At 41.4% G+C, this 18293-nt stretch overlaps 3 protein-coding genes and 1 long non-coding RNA gene across 6 annotated transcripts; all 4 read right to left on the reverse strand.

The window, feature by feature from the left end:
* Positions 1-1826: 1826 nt before the first annotated feature.
* LOC115670647 (plant-specific TFIIB-related protein PTF2) lies at positions 1827-3650 on the reverse strand. Its single transcript, XM_030591966.2, has one exon. The coding sequence runs from the start codon at positions 3477-3479 to the stop codon at positions 1866-1868; it is 1614 nt and encodes a 537-aa protein (XP_030447826.1). The 5' UTR covers positions 3480-3650; the 3' UTR covers positions 1827-1865.
* A 1013-nt stretch (positions 3651-4663) lies between these two features.
* On the reverse strand, positions 4664-12046 carry LOC115670646 (uncharacterized). Of its 3 annotated transcripts, none has more exons than XM_056309691.1 (9): positions 11721-12041; positions 10546-10902; positions 10236-10451; positions 8811-9463; positions 8100-8196; positions 7952-8005; positions 7741-7859; positions 6260-6447; positions 4664-5443 (listed from the first exon to the last, which is right to left on the reverse strand). In XM_056309691.1, exons 1-9 carry the CDS (start codon positions 11940-11942, stop codon positions 4806-4808), a joined length of 2544 nt encoding a protein of 847 aa, XP_056165666.1. In that variant the 5' UTR covers positions 11943-12041; the 3' UTR covers positions 4664-4805. The 3 variants fall into 3 exon arrangements, with proteins under 3 accessions (XP_056165666.1, XP_030447825.1, XP_056165667.1); XM_030591965.2 differs by having other exon boundaries at positions 10546-10896; positions 11721-12040; XM_056309692.1 differs by having other exon boundaries at positions 5372-5587; positions 11721-12046.
* Positions 6879-7734, reverse strand: LOC130137730 (uncharacterized). Its single transcript, XR_008816106.1, has 2 exons — positions 7376-7734; positions 6879-7142 (listed from the first exon to the last, which is right to left on the reverse strand). It is a non-coding gene; the product is annotated as an uncharacterized LOC130137730 (long non-coding RNA).
* A 3520-nt stretch (positions 12047-15566) lies between the features above and the next one.
* Positions 15567-16962, reverse strand: LOC115670648 (uncharacterized). The gene is made up of 2 exons (XM_030591967.2): positions 16194-16962; positions 15567-15934 (listed from the first exon to the last, which is right to left on the reverse strand). Exons 1-2 carry the CDS (start codon positions 16423-16425, stop codon positions 15750-15752), a joined length of 417 nt encoding a protein of 138 aa, XP_030447827.1. The 5' UTR covers positions 16426-16962; the 3' UTR covers positions 15567-15749.
* Between the last annotated feature and the right edge of the window lie 1331 nt (positions 16963-18293).

Below are 18293 nucleotides of genomic sequence, written 5' to 3' on the forward strand. Positions count from 1 at the left end.
ACATTGATCAAATCCCAAATAGTTTGTCACTCCTCCATTAGTCTCCTTCATATTATGGGAAAATTATCTAGAAAGTCCTCAACTTTTCAATTTGACCAACTCAGTCTAAAATCTTTAGACAATTTACCAATATAGTCCATTCAGCCAATTTTGATCGGAAAATTGCTGACGTGGATGCCGACTGTCCTACGTGGCATGACTGGCTCTAACGTGGATAATTTTTGAAATTTTTTTTAGAAAAATTTCTGAATTTTTTCGTTTCTTTTTTTTTCTTTCCTTTTCTTTTCCTTTCCTTTTTGCCGATGGCCGGCCACAAGCGAGGGTGAGGTCACCCTGGCTTGGGCGAGGGCCATCCTCGTCGACCGTCTGGCCATGTCACGTAAAATGTCTGGTGTTTATGTCAGTGATTTCCAGCCAAAATTGGCCAAATAGACTATTTTGGCAAATTATCAAAATGTTTAGAACTTAATTGACCAAATTGAAAGGTTTGGACTAAATTGGCACAAGTACAATAGGTTAATGACTTTCTTGGTAATTTACCTGTCTCCTTCATACTTTGGAGCAGAATGATAAGAATAAAAAGAAAAATGTTTTGAACTAGAGAGGTTAAAATTCTTTTGACAATCTCATTATTTTTGTAAACGACGTAATTCGTACGGAGAACGTGTCGGTTCGATGGCCGGAAAAAATCCGGCCAGCTTCCAATCAGGCCAGCACATTGGTCAACAAGGCAAGAGCAACCAGATTACAAATGAGGAAACGACACACCCGGGAAGTTGAAGCGGAAATACATACAGCAAGGGAGACGGAAAATGCTAACATGGATCGATACGATACCTCATTCCTCGAGCTGGAACTCATTAATCAATTTCTATCGTCGGCGAAGTCTAAACATGCTTGCGAGTGTTCTGGTTAATGAGATCTTTATCAGGCATGAAAAAGATTCCCTTGACCGATTTACCTTCAAGTTTGTTCTGGTCATCAAGGGAAGGAATTGCAATGGATGAAACCTTCAGCGGCCACTATGGACATCATGCACTTTTAGTGTATGAGCTATGAAGTGAAGTAATGCTTCCATGGAAGAAGCAACAGGGACTTGTCGTCTTACCGGTTCCATGTAACATGTTAATGTACAAAGACGAGAGATTTCTCGGCTTACCTCTTTGAACTTAGCATCTGTCTTTGGCAGATTGGGGGCTGCCAGTGAAACTAATTCATTTTATGGAAGGTAAGGTCTTGCTAGGTTTTCTTTTCCATCTCGTTCTTTCTTCCATGAAAACTCAAATCTTTCATTCCTTTTGCGAACCGCTCTCAAAGGGACAAAAGAAACATGTAATCTTGGTCCGCACACGGAACTTTTGGCTGCACCCAGTTCGCCAAGGTAGCTTTTCACCCTGCAGCACCATTACCGCAATATGTAGTCATGAAACTCCACGAGTTATCATTCTATGAATCACCTGACAGTCTTGGCAAAGCTCAAAGATATGCCAGAGTTAATCTGATGCAGAGGTTTCTACAACACGACTGAGCTTAATATCCATAGAAACCGCAAGCCTCCTTTGACAGATCAGATCATGGGATTTCAAAAACAGTTATGGTTATGCAGAGAGTTCTACTAAGCAGATGGGATTCAGATCTTTCTCTGATGTTTCATATCGATCAAACCATCGGGAAAACGAGTTACTCGTGCTATACAGTTTCCGTTTATATTGGTATTTAAACAAAAATGCTCTGCAACTACATTGACAAACAACACCAGCATGCCTCAAGAGAACAAAAGGGGTAAGAGCAAAGTCTATCAACAAAAGGCAAAAGAATCAAGCAAGTTCCAAAAAGTTAGTATGGTGGATTCCACAAAAGAGTGCCTACATTTCCCCAGAGTTGAATACATACAAATCAAGCAAAGTACTGTAGTGACCCTTCTCGATTTCCTCCTCCTTCACCTGATGAAGAAGTAGGGCCTCGATTATAAAATCTTCCCAATCCACCACATCTATCGCTTGACTTCTCTTTCTTTTCTTCTTACTATGCACAGAACTCGAACTTGAACTCGACATTTGGGACTCACAAACGTCCACAGGACCCGAAGCTGAGGGATGCATGATCCTATTGATGCGCTGCTTAGCAGCATCGATCTTCTGTCTCCTCCTCTCGTTGGCAATACAACCGTTGACAAACGAAGGCGGCATTGCGTCCAATCCCACATCCTTCTCCAATATCTCCTTGAGCATCAACCGTTTGCTCAATTCCGATTTTCCCTTCCACCAATCTATAGATGCATGATAATCGCACCCCGTTCTCCTTTTGCCACGAGCATTTGCATTGTCAACACTGCATGAAAGGGAGCTCCTTTCCTCCAAGAACTTCAAGTAAGCCAACGCCAGACACTCGTGCGAAATCTCGATCCTATCGAACTGATGCACATCCGGTCCTTGATGATCACGATTATCTTTCGCATCCAAATAATGAGATTCGCTCTCCAAATAAGTTACATCGAAATCGTACACATCCTTTCTCAAACATTCACTCACCACATCACCCAAATCAACCCGCCCGACTCCCGAATCCTTCTTCTTCGCACCTCGCTTCTTCATCGACTTCATCTCCATGTACTGGATCACGAAAGGAGCATTCTTCAGCACATTCTTTACTGTAACCTCCTTCCCCCAAGGCAAGGCACGGGAAACCTCCACAAGCGCCTCTAGTAGCTCCTTATACCGAAGCTTGGACGTCGCAACCGCGGCATGGAGCTCCTCCGAAACATCCGAAATCTCAAGCTCTACGTGGTTCAGCTTCGCGACGAGAACCAACACCGCCGCCACCACCGGGAGCGGCCTCCTCCCCGTCGTCAAGAACCACTTCACCGCACACTGTATCAGAAACATGCCCTGCTTCCGCATTGTCTCGATCTTATCCCGAGGAAGCCTAGAGAAGCCCGAGAAGCTCCTCACGGCCCTCTCGTACGCGACCACGATGTCGTAAACGGGGAATTCGCCCCTCAATTCGAGAAAATCGACCACCCGCGCGACCATCCTGCCCAGCTCGTGGTCGTCGCACCCGACCACCGACGCCGCCTCGGCGATGGGGAGGGACTGGTTCTCCCTCCTCATGACGACGTAAGCGCACGCCCCGATCAGGACCGCGAACCACTCGCCCTGCCCGAACTCGCCCTCCGTGACCGTACGGACCATGTCCCTGACGTCGTCGGACCGAGGAGCGGACAGGCCGAACCTGAGCAGGAAGTCGTCGATCAGCTTCCGGGCCTCGAAGGCCTTCTTGTCCCTGTAGTTCAAGACGGTGCCGGTGCCGGAAGTCCCGACGCGGACGAAGGTGCCCTGGGGCCCGCTGATGCCGCCGATGTGCGCCTGGAAGTCGTCGAGCTCGGCGACGAAGCCGCAGTCGGAGCACACCAGGATGCCGGAGACGTCGTCCCGGGCTAGGGATCCGGAGCCGCAGCTCTTGCAGCGCGACCTGTCCATTGTTGACCGGCCGGAGGGAGACTTGGATTTAGGGTTTCGTGGTTCGGCGGGGGCCGCCGCTCGTTCGATTTTCCGGGAAAGTTTGAATATTTTTTTCCCGAGAAAAAATTTCCCGAGCGTTGCCGGGGCCGAGCCTGAACCCTGGGACGACGAGGGGGACGAAGAAGGAGGGCGTAAAGCGAAGGAAAGGAAGAAAATCCTCTTTTTTTTTTTTCCTTGACTAAAATAAAAGCACATGCATATGCATATTTAAAAAATAAAAGGAAAAAGCCACCAAAAATTTCAAACTAGGAAACATCTATTCTAAATTATTTTCTGTGACACCAAAAATTCCATATTTGTATATGTGTGACACATTTATCCCTTCATCAAAATTCCGTCAATGAACACCGTTAAAAATCTGCCTACATGGACGCCGGAAAACAAATGGTGTTGACATAAAAACAATGTTGTTTTTACTGAAAAATCATCTTGCGAAACTTTGATGGAGATCAGGGGGTAAATATGTTACATATGTACAAATTTAAGGTGTTTTATATCACAGAAAAAAGTTTAGGATATATATGTCTCGGTGGGTATAATCCGGGGTCTTTTATATCACAATAAAAAATTTATGATAAATGTGTCACAGCAGGCGTAATCTGGGATTTTTTGATTTTTTTTCTCAAAAATAAAATTGTAAATGAAGAAAGAGAGTATATGCTGATTTGAACTATTCCAGAAATCGGATGGATTTAAAATTCTATTGTATGCTATAAAAGAGGTGGATTTAATTGCAGTTCATATAAGTAATTGAGGGATTTATGATATTAAAGGGAGTTATGATTTAATCAAATTTACATAATTTGAAACTTTTTTGTACCCTCAAATTTCTGCTTCTTATCCACCGTTTGTTTATGGGAGTGGACATCAAATGAAGGTTCTTTGCCTTTGAATCCTTATGCTTTGCTGTCCTAAGTCCACTTCTGATTTCTGGATCTGTCTTGTGAAGCATCAGTGCATACATATTATCAGTTCAAGTTCCCAGCAATCATCCATCTGATTTCATGTGGTTTTTAGGCTAAAAGAGGTTCATTTTGCTCTAATCATGCAAGGTCGTCGCGCAAACCGTACGGATCAAATGCACTTAACCCCGCAGGAAATGAAAAGAGGACGATGATCTTTCCGAAACTTCCGGCGACACATATAAGAATGACCCTTTTGAGTGTAGATATCATAGAGTGTAATAATGCAAGTATCAAAATCTTACAGAACTGGTGGATTACATCCGCTATGCTCTTTTTCACGTACTTCAGTTTTCCTATGCATTTTGAATTCGCCATCAAACTATACTGGCAATATCCTCAGCAACCGAAGTGCTCTTGGCCACTGCGCTCTCTGTGCTTGAATAATTCTCCTCAAAGCAGGCACGGCTCCAGCTGCAATGATTGCCGGATGATTCTCACTGTCCATGCTCAGATTATACAGTATCGACAAAGCCGCCTCGGATGCCCTTGCAGTCCCTTCTTCTAGGAGATTAACCAACGGGAAGATGCCACCACCAGAAGCGACTGCTCTCGTGGAATCCACGACCCCTGCGGAGATTATCCGGTTGAGTTCCACAGCTGCAACCTCTTGAGCTTCTGGAGAGAACGAGGCTTTCAGCTGTTCTATTAATCTCGGGATTGTTTCATAGAGAGTCACCTCCACATTAATCGGATTCTCGAAATACTTGCTAAAACCAGAGAGCGAACTTAGCTTCACTAAACAAGCAGCCACCCAATCCTTACAGTGGACAGGGATGTTTGATTTGAGGACTTTCCGGAGTAAGGCAGTGAAATGGGCAGAATCTACACTCTTGCGGAAGTGATCAGAGTCGAGAAGCTTTGTTAGCAAGCGAGATGCTGCAGATATTGCGAGTCCAGCTTCTTCGACCTCTAATGCATATTGTTCTGGCTGCTCTTCCTCCACATCAGATTCTGTGTCTGGTAAACACACAGCCGAATAATATCATAGGTATGAAGCAGCAACAGAATGCCATGCCAAAAGGATGAGCGAACGAATATCATCAACCACACGAAGGAGGAAATGTTCGACAAGAGAAGACAATTGCAACAACAAATGATCACCTGAAGACAAACAGGCAGAGTAAACAAGGTCCTTTTTGATCCGCTAGACAAGTCATAGGCATATTATGCGTTTCCTTGTCAGATACAGCAACGCAGAAACAATTAAATGAAGTGCTCAATATCATGATAGTGATAACATAGCAGGAGAGTCTTTTCCATGTCAGAGTAAACAGCCAACGGATGAATAAACAAAAGGCTCAATATCATGACAGTGTGGTCATTACTGGAGTTTCCTACACTAAAACTCGCATGAAACATAAGCAACAGTGACTTAACAAGTTACAATCTATGTATATGACTCTGACTCCATGGACATCAGAAGAAAAACATATTATCTTGAGTTTTAGAGAGGTGAGTATAACACTAGAAATTAGTCTTGCAGAATAGAAACTCGCTCCGTTTGCCTTTTTTTTTCCTAGTCACTGAGCACAGTGCATGCGCATATCGTTATCCTTATTAGCTTCAACTCAAAAACTTAACAAAGTCAGTTAAATCCCATGCTAACACTGCAGCAATTTACTCAATGGTGACGCCTTTAGAATGGGGCTCACGACATCATGATGTTCACAAGATACCACCCAAGGTAATGTTGGTAAAAAATGTAATCTTGATATTTGAAATCCTCTCATCACAAGTGTACATTTTGCTTACCTTTCAAAACATTTTGCTTACCTTTCAAAACATTTTGCTGGAAGACCGCATCCAGGCCAGATTCAATGTTTGCAGGATCAACTGTGTCCACATTGGAGGTAATTGCAGTGAACTCAAGGATTGAAGCTGCCTTTCTCTGTAGAGTTAATGATGATGTCTTCAAAATCTCAAAAAGGCGAGAAATGACAGCAGAGTCTAGCATTTGCACCCTGCAGTTTATTTTGAGGCATGCAAAAGGTAAATGCCCTCTCATTCAAACAGATTCCGCAAGCACCAATAGAAGCAATATAATCTGAAACCAAGACCATATTGGATCCAGATTACGATGCATTTGACAAATCTCACTTTCAGACCAAAGAATGATGAATATTCATACCTTCCTTCTATAAATTGACAATATCACATTAGCTACTTTGCTTGAGAGATAGAGAATCTCCAACTGCTCAAACTTCCTCATTTATCCTCGTCTATGTGTGTATACATGAACCCTAGTCCAGAGTAGAAGCTTATCCAAAACCAGCAATACTGCTGTTACACATTGTGCATCCACCCATCTTACAGTCAAATATAGCTACATCAGGAAGTGAATCGACAAGAGACTAAGAATCCCTATTATTCCCAGATCGCCCATGTTTCCCTGTCAAGATCTACGTCTCCACTGGATGCTATATATATTTGAGAGAAAAAGGAGATCATCAGTATAGCATTGCTCCCCATCAAACTGATATAGGAGGCCATAGGCAAAGAAGAATAAGCAGTGAGACTGGATGCACAAGAACATGAAGGAAGAACAAAACCTCGCTAAGAAGAAGATGACGGCAAATCAGCTATGGAGTAGTTGTAAGTTTTAGGCAAGATGAGCATAAGACCACCGGATGCAATAGCAGAGGTTGCAAGATTCAGACTAGGAGATAAATGTAGACACTTGCAAAAGGAGCATGTAAAGTAACTGACTAATACACTTCCTACCTTTTCCCTTTTCCTTTTTTTTCTTTTCCTGGTCCGATTACATACTTTTTCATTGGACAGGCAGTCTATGCTGGATTCCAAGGGGGGCTGTCTAGTCTATCTTCTCGGGGATAGACATCTGCTCGGGAACATACTTTTGTAGGTATCCAGTGCTTAGTTATATTTAACAAAGCTATTAAATATATCGAGAGCTAGAATCTGAGTATTGCAAGCACCACACAAATCTCAGGTCATGCAACGTTCATTTAGTAGACAAACTTAACAAAGCTTACTCAGTAAACACATTCGTTCATTTCAGATCTTCATAAACTGATTTTTGCAAACTCCTGTTTGTGCTGTATTTGGCGTTTAGTACTTGAATTAATCTGTGTGATTTTCTAATGGCATACAAGTCACAGGATTAAAGGGCGATAATTTACATGACATAGACATAACATGACATACATGAAAATAACAAGTATATACCAAGTAACAACTGATTAAGAATGACAAAGAGGCAATAAGTGTCTGGTTAGGGAGATCAGACAGAGTACCCTGAATTTGTTGTTGATATGGAATCCCTGGAGCTCATCCCAGAAAACCCATTAGCAGCATCAGATCTACCTACTGACTCAGAACTCCTTTTTGATCCATTAACTGGTTCATCATAAAACTGAAGCATTCAGGTAAAGATAGTCAGAATGTCATTTGTCGACAAAGACTGATCTTGAACCAAAAACAAAAACATAGGACGGGACAAGTGACCTTGGATCTCATCTCTTTGGTGGGATCTAAAATCCTGGCAAGTAGATCCAGTGTCTGCCCATAAGAATAGTAAGATTATCGCAACGAAAAGTACAGCCATCTAGGAAAAGAGGAAGATAAGTAAATAAAATTAAATGGCTAATGAAACCTTGTCCAACAGGGTATCAGAGATTTCTTTCTGCTTCAGAGTATTGATCAAAGGATGCAAAGCACCTTCAGCTTCAATGATCTGGCAAACACCATTGCTGCACAAGAAAATAATCAACATGAAAAATGAAAATAGATATAAGATGATAAAGATGGAAAAGAGGAAAATGCTGCTAAATCCGAATACTAAGTGGAAGGTGGCTGATAAACCACTTTGGATATCATAGACCACATGTAAGAAAACATGATAACATAAAACCGAAACAATGAAGAAAGATCTTAAGCATCTAAAAACCAAACCCATCATTCCACAACTGGATGGAAAATGGGAAGGCATCCGAACTCATGGCGAATTAAAACGCTAACCAACATTAAAGAAGGCAAGTGCAAACCATGAATGAGCATCCTCTGAATTTATAATGCAAAAGACGAAAAGTGTGGAGTAATCATTGTTGTAGTTGTCAACCCTACCTTAAGTTCTTAAAAAATAGAGAGAAACAATTCAATCAGCTGAGAGACCAACATTCAAGTATCTTTCTCCAAAGTTCTCACCTCAAACATTATATTACCATCATCTTTCTAATATTAATAGATTTCTTTTTCTAAAGAGAGAAGGATGCATCTAAATATCTTGGACGATTGCTGGATACATGGAAACTGATACCTGTCACAGTTGGTTAAGGGCCTCAAAATATATAGAGGTGCACGTTACCTGAGGGACAATCTCTCAAGAGCATGGGTTGAAGCTATCTTAATAGCATCATTATCCCACTCTAAAAGCTTCACCAGATGCATGAGAGCTCCAGCTTCTTTGAATGAGATGCGCATATATTCATTGATAGATGCATCAGCAATGGACTCAGCAGCTCTTGCTATGGCAGACTCGTCTTCAAGTCCAAGAATTAAAATAAGCCGTGCTACACCATCCACACAGGGCAAAAGTGTTAACATCCCACCAGAAGAATTCTCAGGTTGGGATTGTCCTTCCTCTTCTAATTCAATAGCCCCAATTCTGGCAAGAAACTGTTGCTGAGTACGTCCAACTATCGCATTCATTCTAGCTTCCTCAACATTCAGGTTTTCGCCATTTACATTCAATCCAAGCAGTAACTCAGAGGCACCGAACCTTGAAGGGCCCTGAGATGTCTTTTCAATCTCTGTACCATCAGGTAAGCTAGGCCAAGAATGCAAAGATGGCCTAAAGGATTTATATGCATGTGCACCAACCATGGGAACAGGAACAAGGCCCTCTTCAATAATTAAAATTCGATAGTAATCATTCTTGGCAAGTTCCAACAATGCACTTTTCGCTTCCTTTCTGATGACTTTGGATCCCTCCACATCAGGCCTTAAAAGTGCTTCCGCCTGGAACACACCAAATAGATTAGCCTCTTGTGAAGGAAGACCAAAAGTCAAAGTTATCACCATTCAGAGAAAGAAGAGCAAAACAAGCAGAATCGATGAATCAACAAATGCATTTGCAAATTCCACTTGACTCACGTGCTTATATGGACAGACTTAGTCCACTCCATGACAAATGATCATCTAACGGACTCTAAAAAATTCCATGGTTTAGTATATCTTAAGATCAGTTCTCTCAGCATGGAAATCAAAGAGAGTACAGATCAATAATGCTCCAAGCCTCCTAAGGTCACCATACTTATTCATTGTAAAGCTGATATATGACATTTTTATACATGTAATGCATGTTTCAATGCATGTGACACACTGATGACAAGAAAATGCTCCACAGATTAAAAAAAAATAGAGGAAGAAACTAATCATGCTTTACGTAAGCAGGTGCGCATCCGGTATTCAATCAGAAGCAATGTTTCGAGTATGTGAGAATAATGGCATTTTACAAGTCAACATTTTTTTCAGGAACATCTCAATGCTGGATGGCAAGAACTTGAAACCGTGCACTACTAAATTATTAACAGTTTGACAAAAGATCAAATTTCTGGGATAAATTTAGTCAGACACTATTAACTTTGGTTCAAAGAACAATATGGTGACCGTTTTCATGTTCGTTTTGCATTAGATATTTGGTCTGACATACCAAAGAAAGTGCCATTAAATTTTAGAACATTATCAATTAATTATTGGTCAAGAACCATACAATAAAAGGAAGCCTCACCAATTTTGGGATGACACCATATTCAACCATGATTCCGTGGTTTGATTCACTTAGCGCCAATGTAGATAATACCCCTCCTGCTGCCTCCTTCACTTTTATGTCCTCATCATCCAGGGATTTAATTATTAATGGCAAGACCTCAGAGTTAGCAATCTTTAATCTGAAGTTCTCATCCACTGACAGGTTCCACAAAGTACACAAACATTGCTCTTTTACCTGCAGAAATTAGTTCATAAAATGTCTCAATTTCTCCTACCAAGACCCATATATGTGTGGAGAGGAATTCTGCCAATAGATACCTCTCCTATACCTCGGGAGTCAAAGAAGGTCGACTTAGCAAACCAGTTATCTCCTCCACAGCTCCAGCTCCTGCCACTGACTCTCTATATACATTTACAGATGATATCAATCTCAGAAGCCCCGCAGCTGCTTCACATGCTGAAGTTGAGTCTGACGTAAGAAGATTTACTGTTAGATTTATGCACCCATGAAATTGCATAATGGCATCGATCTGCTTCTTCCCTCCCAGTGAGTATTTCCACAGTGCCACTACTGCCTGTTCCCTGTCAAGGGGATCTTGGTCTACCCCAAGCATCCGCACAAACAAAGCCACATAACCATCCCCGAAACTGGAATTGCTACCACCTTTTCCTTCAATGTTCTGGATCTCAAGTAACAAAACAAGAACAATTGTGAACCAAATAGGAAAGCGCAATGTCGGATACGGGGAGGGAGATGATATGTCCAGTTAACAATCATATCTCTTTCAACTTCCTCTTGCCTAATAATTAGGCGAAGGAAGATACATATGCAGGGAAGAATAATGAGAGAGCGACAAGAAATCACAACCCTCAGCAACTAACCCTACTGTCATCGATGTAAGCAAGCAAGTTAAACATCATATCAACAGAAAGAATGCACTAAAATCACTGCACATTCCAATGCCCCCCTGACATCTTGAATGGGCCCATCCTAATTCCAAAGCAAAATGCAAAACAAGCACTGTATTCCCCGAGAGTACTAGATTATTCCTCAAAGAACCTATACAAAACAATGCATAAACAGTAGAAATGTAGGGCACAAGCGCCTTCGCACTTTCATTACTATCAAATATAAGGGCATGCCCCTGCATCCTCATTTCAATCAACCTTCAAAAGAAAAACATGTATCCACCAACAAATGGCAGCTCAAAAATTGTTAAACCATAGAATGACACGGCTTCAATGAAGAATAACTGCAAACTTCCTATGTGCAACAGCAGCAACACATACTCTTCTCTTCCCAAATGCCAAAACAGGTACAATCCCCATATCCTCTAACTCAACCGTCAAAAACCCTCCAAAAGAAAATGCATCCACAACCCATATAATAAAAAACCAGTAACGCCTGGATTAATCACGACGAAAAGAAAAAGAAAACTGGAAAACCTTGAAAACTCAAGAACCCCGCAACAGAAACGACAGAGGCCAAGAGAAAGAAACTCACAGAAGACGCGGACTGGTGCGCGGAAGCGTCAATGGCGCCCCCACCATCGCCACAGACCCGGGCGAGAAATGGACCGTCAGCATCGAATTTGGGATGAATCAAGATCCTCCTCCTGGTTCTGGTGCTCGGAAAGCGAACGGCCTTCGAACGAGAGCTCGAAAGAACGGGTCGGCGGAGACGGTGAGGCGTGACGCTGAAGTGGGTCGAGATCGTGGCAGCCATTCGCTGCGGCTTAGAGAAGATGTCCGGGGAACTCGCAGTTGACTGAAGAAAGACTCTGCACTCGGTTCGTAACAAGAAGAAGAAGAAGAGATATTTGTCTTGCTTGGCGCTTTCTCGCTCGAGCCTTTCTAGGAATCTACTAGAAGAGTTTTTTTTTTTTTTTTTTGCCACAAAAATATCTTTTAAAACTCTGTTTATTTTGCCAAAATGAACAATTACAAAAATATTTTCCTGAAAATTATTACTTATATTATTTATAAAAATGAATGTAATGGTCATGAAATATTTTGATATAAATTATTATTGATAATGAAATATTTTTTATTGGATAATTATTTCAAGCGATCATTTTAAAAAAAATATTTTTTAAATTATTCATTTTTTCATAAGCCAAACATAAATTAAATGGATAAATTGACGATATGTTGACCACTCGCCACATAAGAGAGAGGATGCCTTCATGTACTCCTTTCATTTGCCCGACCTTGCCGCTATTAACAAAAATATCATTTTATCTTAATTGTCGAATAAACAAAAGTATATACTTGAAATCCATGTATTTGAATTGACTCATGGAGTTACTTAATAAAATAATTGGGAGACAAATTTGAATGTGGTTTAACTGGACGATATAAGTGCGATATAATGTTACACTATTTTGACCTTCAAAATGAGTTTTGCCTCCATTAAATTTTTATTATACAATATATAATATAGATAAGTCCTAATGGGGGCAAATTGCACCCGCAAATCCATAACTGCTAATAAACAATTTCAAATTTGAATAGTAATTTTTATCAAACTTTTAGGCGCAAGTACTCTGCTTTTTTTTTTCCCCTAAAGAAAAAGTCACAAAAAATCTCCAACTATATATATGATAACATATTTATCCTAAATTTTTTGTGACACCAAGAATTTTAAATTTTTACCCACATAATACTCCTTCCAAAAGTAATTGAAGTGGCTCCCACATGCCAAAAATATACCAACTCGTCTTAACATAAATAAATGATTCCTCTTCTTTTATGTGTTCCTTTTTTTTTCGTTTTCCCTTTTTCTTTTTTTCCTTCCTCCTTATTCATTGACAGAACCTTAAGAGTCGGTAAATGTATAATACGGGTATAAATACGGAGCTTTTTATCTCAAAAAATGTTTGAGATAAACGTGTAACAGTTGGCATTTTTTAGAGTTTTTGATGGGTTTTTTCCTTATATCTAAAACAAAAATTACTTGATATTTTATTAAGTCCACAATATCACTGGGGTATTTCATGGATTCGGGTTCACCTTGTTGAGGTGGATTTCTTGTCATAAGGAGAAAAATGGGTACCTTTATGTCAATTATTGACCTAGGAACTCGCAGGGGTGCCTTTTGGACTCGATGCATTTCATTGTCCAATGTTTATGATATTCTTCACAAAGATTTTTATATCTCCTCCCTCCCAGGTTACGTTACTGCAGTCTCGTTCTTTCAATTAATTTATGCTGCGTCTCATCATCATCATCATTTAATGTCATTTTTTTTTACATGGCGAGTTTATCAACCCAAAACGATGGTACACATCGTGAATCGTAAGCATCTGTAAATTCAAATCTCCATCAACATTATGCGCATCGAGTAATTTAAAAAAAAAGCTCCCTTGTTTAAATATTCGATTTTGTTTTAAAATTACACACAAAATTATTTCTTCACGTAGAAAAAATTATTAGGTGAATGTTCTACACGTATTGAACGGATTTTGGGCTATCCGTGATGGTAAGTTCATCCGAACCTATAGACGCCACCAAATTTAGCTATCAACATTTTAATGCACAATACACGCTCACCCCATATAGTTCTTCATATGTAGCATAGAGTCATTATAGCTAATCATATGGAGATTCCACATAACTTCTGTTATGAAACAATTTGTGTGACTAATTCTAATGTCTAACACATAACCCACATCATGAGATAATGAGTACGAATGCATATGGTCTCAGCTAGGACCGTCTAGTCAGTCCTCCCTTATATCAAACACTTTGGAATTGACTATTTAGAGTTGAGGGACACGCTAATTAAAACGGACGTTTCCAGAGCCGTTAAACTCATGACCTAACAATACCAAATTTGGAAGAAAAAATTCTGGCATTAAACATAAGATAGACAATTAACAGTTTATGTCACCCCGTAGCGTAAATAGCGAGTTTATAAATAGTATAGCCCTCAAATGTACAAATATTTTTTTTTGGATGTTTGAATCACGTACTTTGCTAATAATATAAAGAAAAAACAAAAAGAAAATTAAGTAAAAGAAAAAGAAAAGGAAAGGGATAAAAAAAAAAAGGAGAAAATTCACGAAAGGGAGTAGGTGAAACGTGAGCTCAATCCCAGCCTCCCCCGTTCTATTCTCTCACTACCATCTCCAAGAAGGCTCGAAAAAAACACCCTCATTTCTTCCTATTTTTCATATACGCGCTCTTCTGCAAGAAAACACTAATGCAAAAGGCAATGGCTGTGGCTCAAGAAGGGCTCCATTGTTGGTTTCACAATTCAACTTTAAAACAACAAAGAGGATTTATACGGAAGGCCCACAACACCTACCAAATAAGAAGAGTAAAAGGTCACCAAATTATGTGTCCTCCACAATCATATCAAAGCTGCCTGTAGATGAGTTTGGGCTGATCTAACACGCCTTAACAAATTCATACCTCAACTTCACCCCAGAACTTGGACCATGATCCCAAGGATATAATCTCATTTCTCGAATGAAATAGAGGGTACTATCACAAGAATCGTGTTAACGAATGTTCCCAAAACTATTATTAAGTTCCATTTATTAGAAGAATCCAATATACAACTCTTGATTGCGCATGAAACAAAGACAATCGGTGCAATAGAAACAATAAAGTTTCAAAAAAAGTAGTTGCTTGACAAGTGACGACTCCATGACACTCGTCAACAAAATATCTATCAAAATTTATCCTCGTGACCCACCTCACATTCAAAAAAACAAACAAGAAAAAGGAAAAACAAAATAAAAGAGAGAGAACTGAGAGGTAAGAAAAGCCTGTTTTCACTCCTCAAACGTTACTCTCTCCAAGCCAGCGTTCGAGTGGCAGGAGTTGTTCAGCTTTAATGCTACAATCCAAAATAACTTTCGGCATAAAATATCACCACCAGCTCAAAAACAAATCTAGACCTCACCCCACCACACTAGTGATCCCCACATGGAGTCGTGTGATTCATCCCTTAGATGGCGGAGGGAATTCAGCTCAGACACCGTATCTAACCATCTAATACGCACATTGATTCACGTATTGATAAGAAGACCGCACTTACACAAGTTGAGGCTGTTCAGTCAGGACTACAATATACGGACCACCATCATCAAGAATTCAGTGAACCTGAAGAATAATGAGCGATACATTCCCTCTTTCCTGGTTCAAACTCGGAACCTCAGGGACAAAACTATAATATATATGGACCAACAAGTTAGAGATCCTGAGGAATTTTAAGTATAAATGCTTCTTCCTGGTTCCAACCAGAAAGAGTTCCTTGGGAACCTCGGGACGAATGGGGAAATATCAAGAAGCAACTCAAACCTAAAAAGGCAGAGCATTTGTGTGGGCGAAGCTCAAAATATATTCAAAAGCAACTAAAGCGCTTTATTCATTCAGAAAAGTCTTCTGATCAACCACCATAACAAGGATCCACCGAATTCCAAGAATGGCAAGACCAACGCGTCCGATTTGACCGAAAAAAACGTAAAAGAAGCCACTCACAACTAGAAGCAGGCCAATCACCTCATAAAGATAGATAAATCCCTCAGTGGGAAGATACTTTGAGACTGAAGGACTTATTGATCCACGACTTCCAGCTTCCGCTGCCCTTCCGCGAGATGGCGGCAGCAGGGGAGCTCCTGTCATCGGCCATCACGTCCGTCTTCGGTTTCTTGCACAGAAGGAAGTTCCGAGCTCCGGGCGACCCGATCATATCCCACGGACTCAGGGCTGAAACCAATCACAAAAAAATCGTAAGAATCATACACCCAATTGCAGGATTACCACAATAGTAACGAATTCAAATTGCAACTTTCAGGCTCTACAGAATTTAATCTGCAAAGCAAATCACAACACTGGCTCATACGATGTCAAATTCAAAGAGGAGGAAACAGAGAACACAATTCACATCCTTTTCAGTCCCACGCATCAACACTCAAATCATATTTTCGCAAAACCCCCCAAATTTGTTCCCCCCCGTTTGACATACCATCCGATCCAGAAGTGGGGCAGTAGAGCAAGAAATCGTTGAGATCGGATCCCAGCACGGGGAGCCTCCCCTCGCGGGCGTAGCACTTGAGGGCGGTGTCGATGACGGCGGCGACGAGCTCCTCCTCGCCGACCACGAACCGGATCGGCCCGGCGCTCCCCAGCACGTTGATGCTGATCAGGAGCCTATTCCCCTTGGCGCCCTGGTTCTTCTTCTGCTTGTAGAGCAACATCGCGCGACCCGACGAGAGAAAAAACCCCCAAAACTCGGAAACCCCGAATCCCAAAAAACAGCAGCCTCCAAAAGAACCCGAAAACGAAGAATTTCTTTCAACCAATCCCGAGGAAGGGAAAAAGAGAAGGCGAGAGAGAGATCAAACAAGAGCGCGACCCAGATCGAGAAAGAGAGGGAGGGGGAGGGAGAGGGGAGGCGAAGATCGGGAAGCGCGATCTCGGGGGAGGGATTGGCGGGGGGGGCGGCGGCGGTGCCGGTGCTCAAGGGTCGACGCCGAGGCAGCGGTAGTACCAGCCCTCCTTGCAGGAACCGAAGGCGAAAACGAGAGCGCTCGCCCTTGATCGGAGAAGGGAGAGCATGAAATCGCTACGGCCGCCCGAGATTTCCACCATTCACAACGAGTTGTGCCTCCACCGATTGATCCAGAGTAGGCGGAGAGAGAGAGAGAGAGGGGGAGAGGGGGAGAGAGAAAGGATGGTGGGAAGAAGACGGTATAGATTGGAGGTGCAGGTGCAAGGCGGGGGGGGGCTAGGGTTAGGGTTTCGTCGTCGTCGTCGTCTGCGTCGTCGTCCCCCTGAAATTCGAGATCGGTTTGAGGAGGGGGGTTGGTTTTGCGCTATTGCTTCGCTGGGTGGGGTCTTTAAAAGGAGGGAGAGAAATCTGGAGAAGACGATAGTGTTTTTGCTTTGTGTCGGCGATCGTTTGCCGTTTTGGGGGGGGGTGTCTCTCGCGGTTTCGCGCCGACTAATCGTTGAAATTTTTGACCAAAAAAAAAGAAATCGTTGAAATTCATCGGCGTTTCTTTTATTTTTTTTGAGGTCAAATCGGCGTGTTTTCTTTTTGTATTTTTTAAATTATTATTTCGTTTTCGGGAATTTTGATATCACTCGCTGTCGTTGGGATGGTTCCCGTTGCCCTATTAGGACACAACCAACGACGCCCTCGTTAACCATACTCTTCTGGACTAAATTTAGGAAAAATGGCACAAACGGTCTCTAAGCTTTAGCTCGATATGCAATTTAATCCCTAAATTTTTAATTTGTTCAATGTGGTCTCTAGACTTTTGGTACATGTTCAATTTAGTCCCTGAACTATATGAAAATGTTTAATATAGTCCTTGAACTTGAATTAATGAAAGGACTATATTGAACATTTTTATATAGTCCAGGGACTAAATTGAATATGTACCTAAAGTCCAGGGACCACATTGAACAAATTAAAAGTCCATTGAGCAAATTGAACATTCGGCTAAAGTTTAGGGATTACATTGAACAAATTAAAGGTTCGGGGACCAAATTGCATATTGAGCCAAAGTTCAGAAACTGTTTGTGTCATTATCCATTTCCAATACCCAAATAAAAACACAAAAATACATCAAGGTTTTTTTTTTTTCCCTCTCTCTGATTTTTACTCTACCCCTTGCAGAGGACAAGAATCGAACCCCGCACCTGTGATGCTGGCGTCCCCACCCCCCGATCCCTTTACCAGCATGGTCGCATACCTACTGGCGACACTTGAGGGTTGATATAGCGATTATCCATGGTTATAATAATTGTCTCGATTTGATTACTTAATAGATGCTAGAGTGCTTCTCGACAAATTCTATTTGTCATTCCAAAGAGGGGAGCGCATGCAAGTGTTGAAATTATTTCAACTTTTTTTTTTGTCCTCATGTAGTACCGTTAACGAGTGGCTCAGACGCACCTAACATACATATACATGTGTATTTATAATGATAATGCTAGACTCGACAAGGTCCAACCCAGTTATGTGGCCTATCAGGTCTTTATTGTTTAACATTTGACACGGACCTAATTTAATTAAATATATTATGGGTCCTATATTTGTGACGTCCAATTAGGCATG

Source organism: Syzygium oleosum, unplaced genomic scaffold (assembly GCF_021117445.2).
Source record: "Syzygium oleosum isolate NSW1041296 unplaced genomic scaffold, Sole_v2.1 Sole_v2.03, whole genome shotgun sequence".
Classification (NCBI taxonomy): Eukaryota; Viridiplantae; Streptophyta; class Magnoliopsida; order Myrtales; family Myrtaceae; genus Syzygium; species Syzygium oleosum.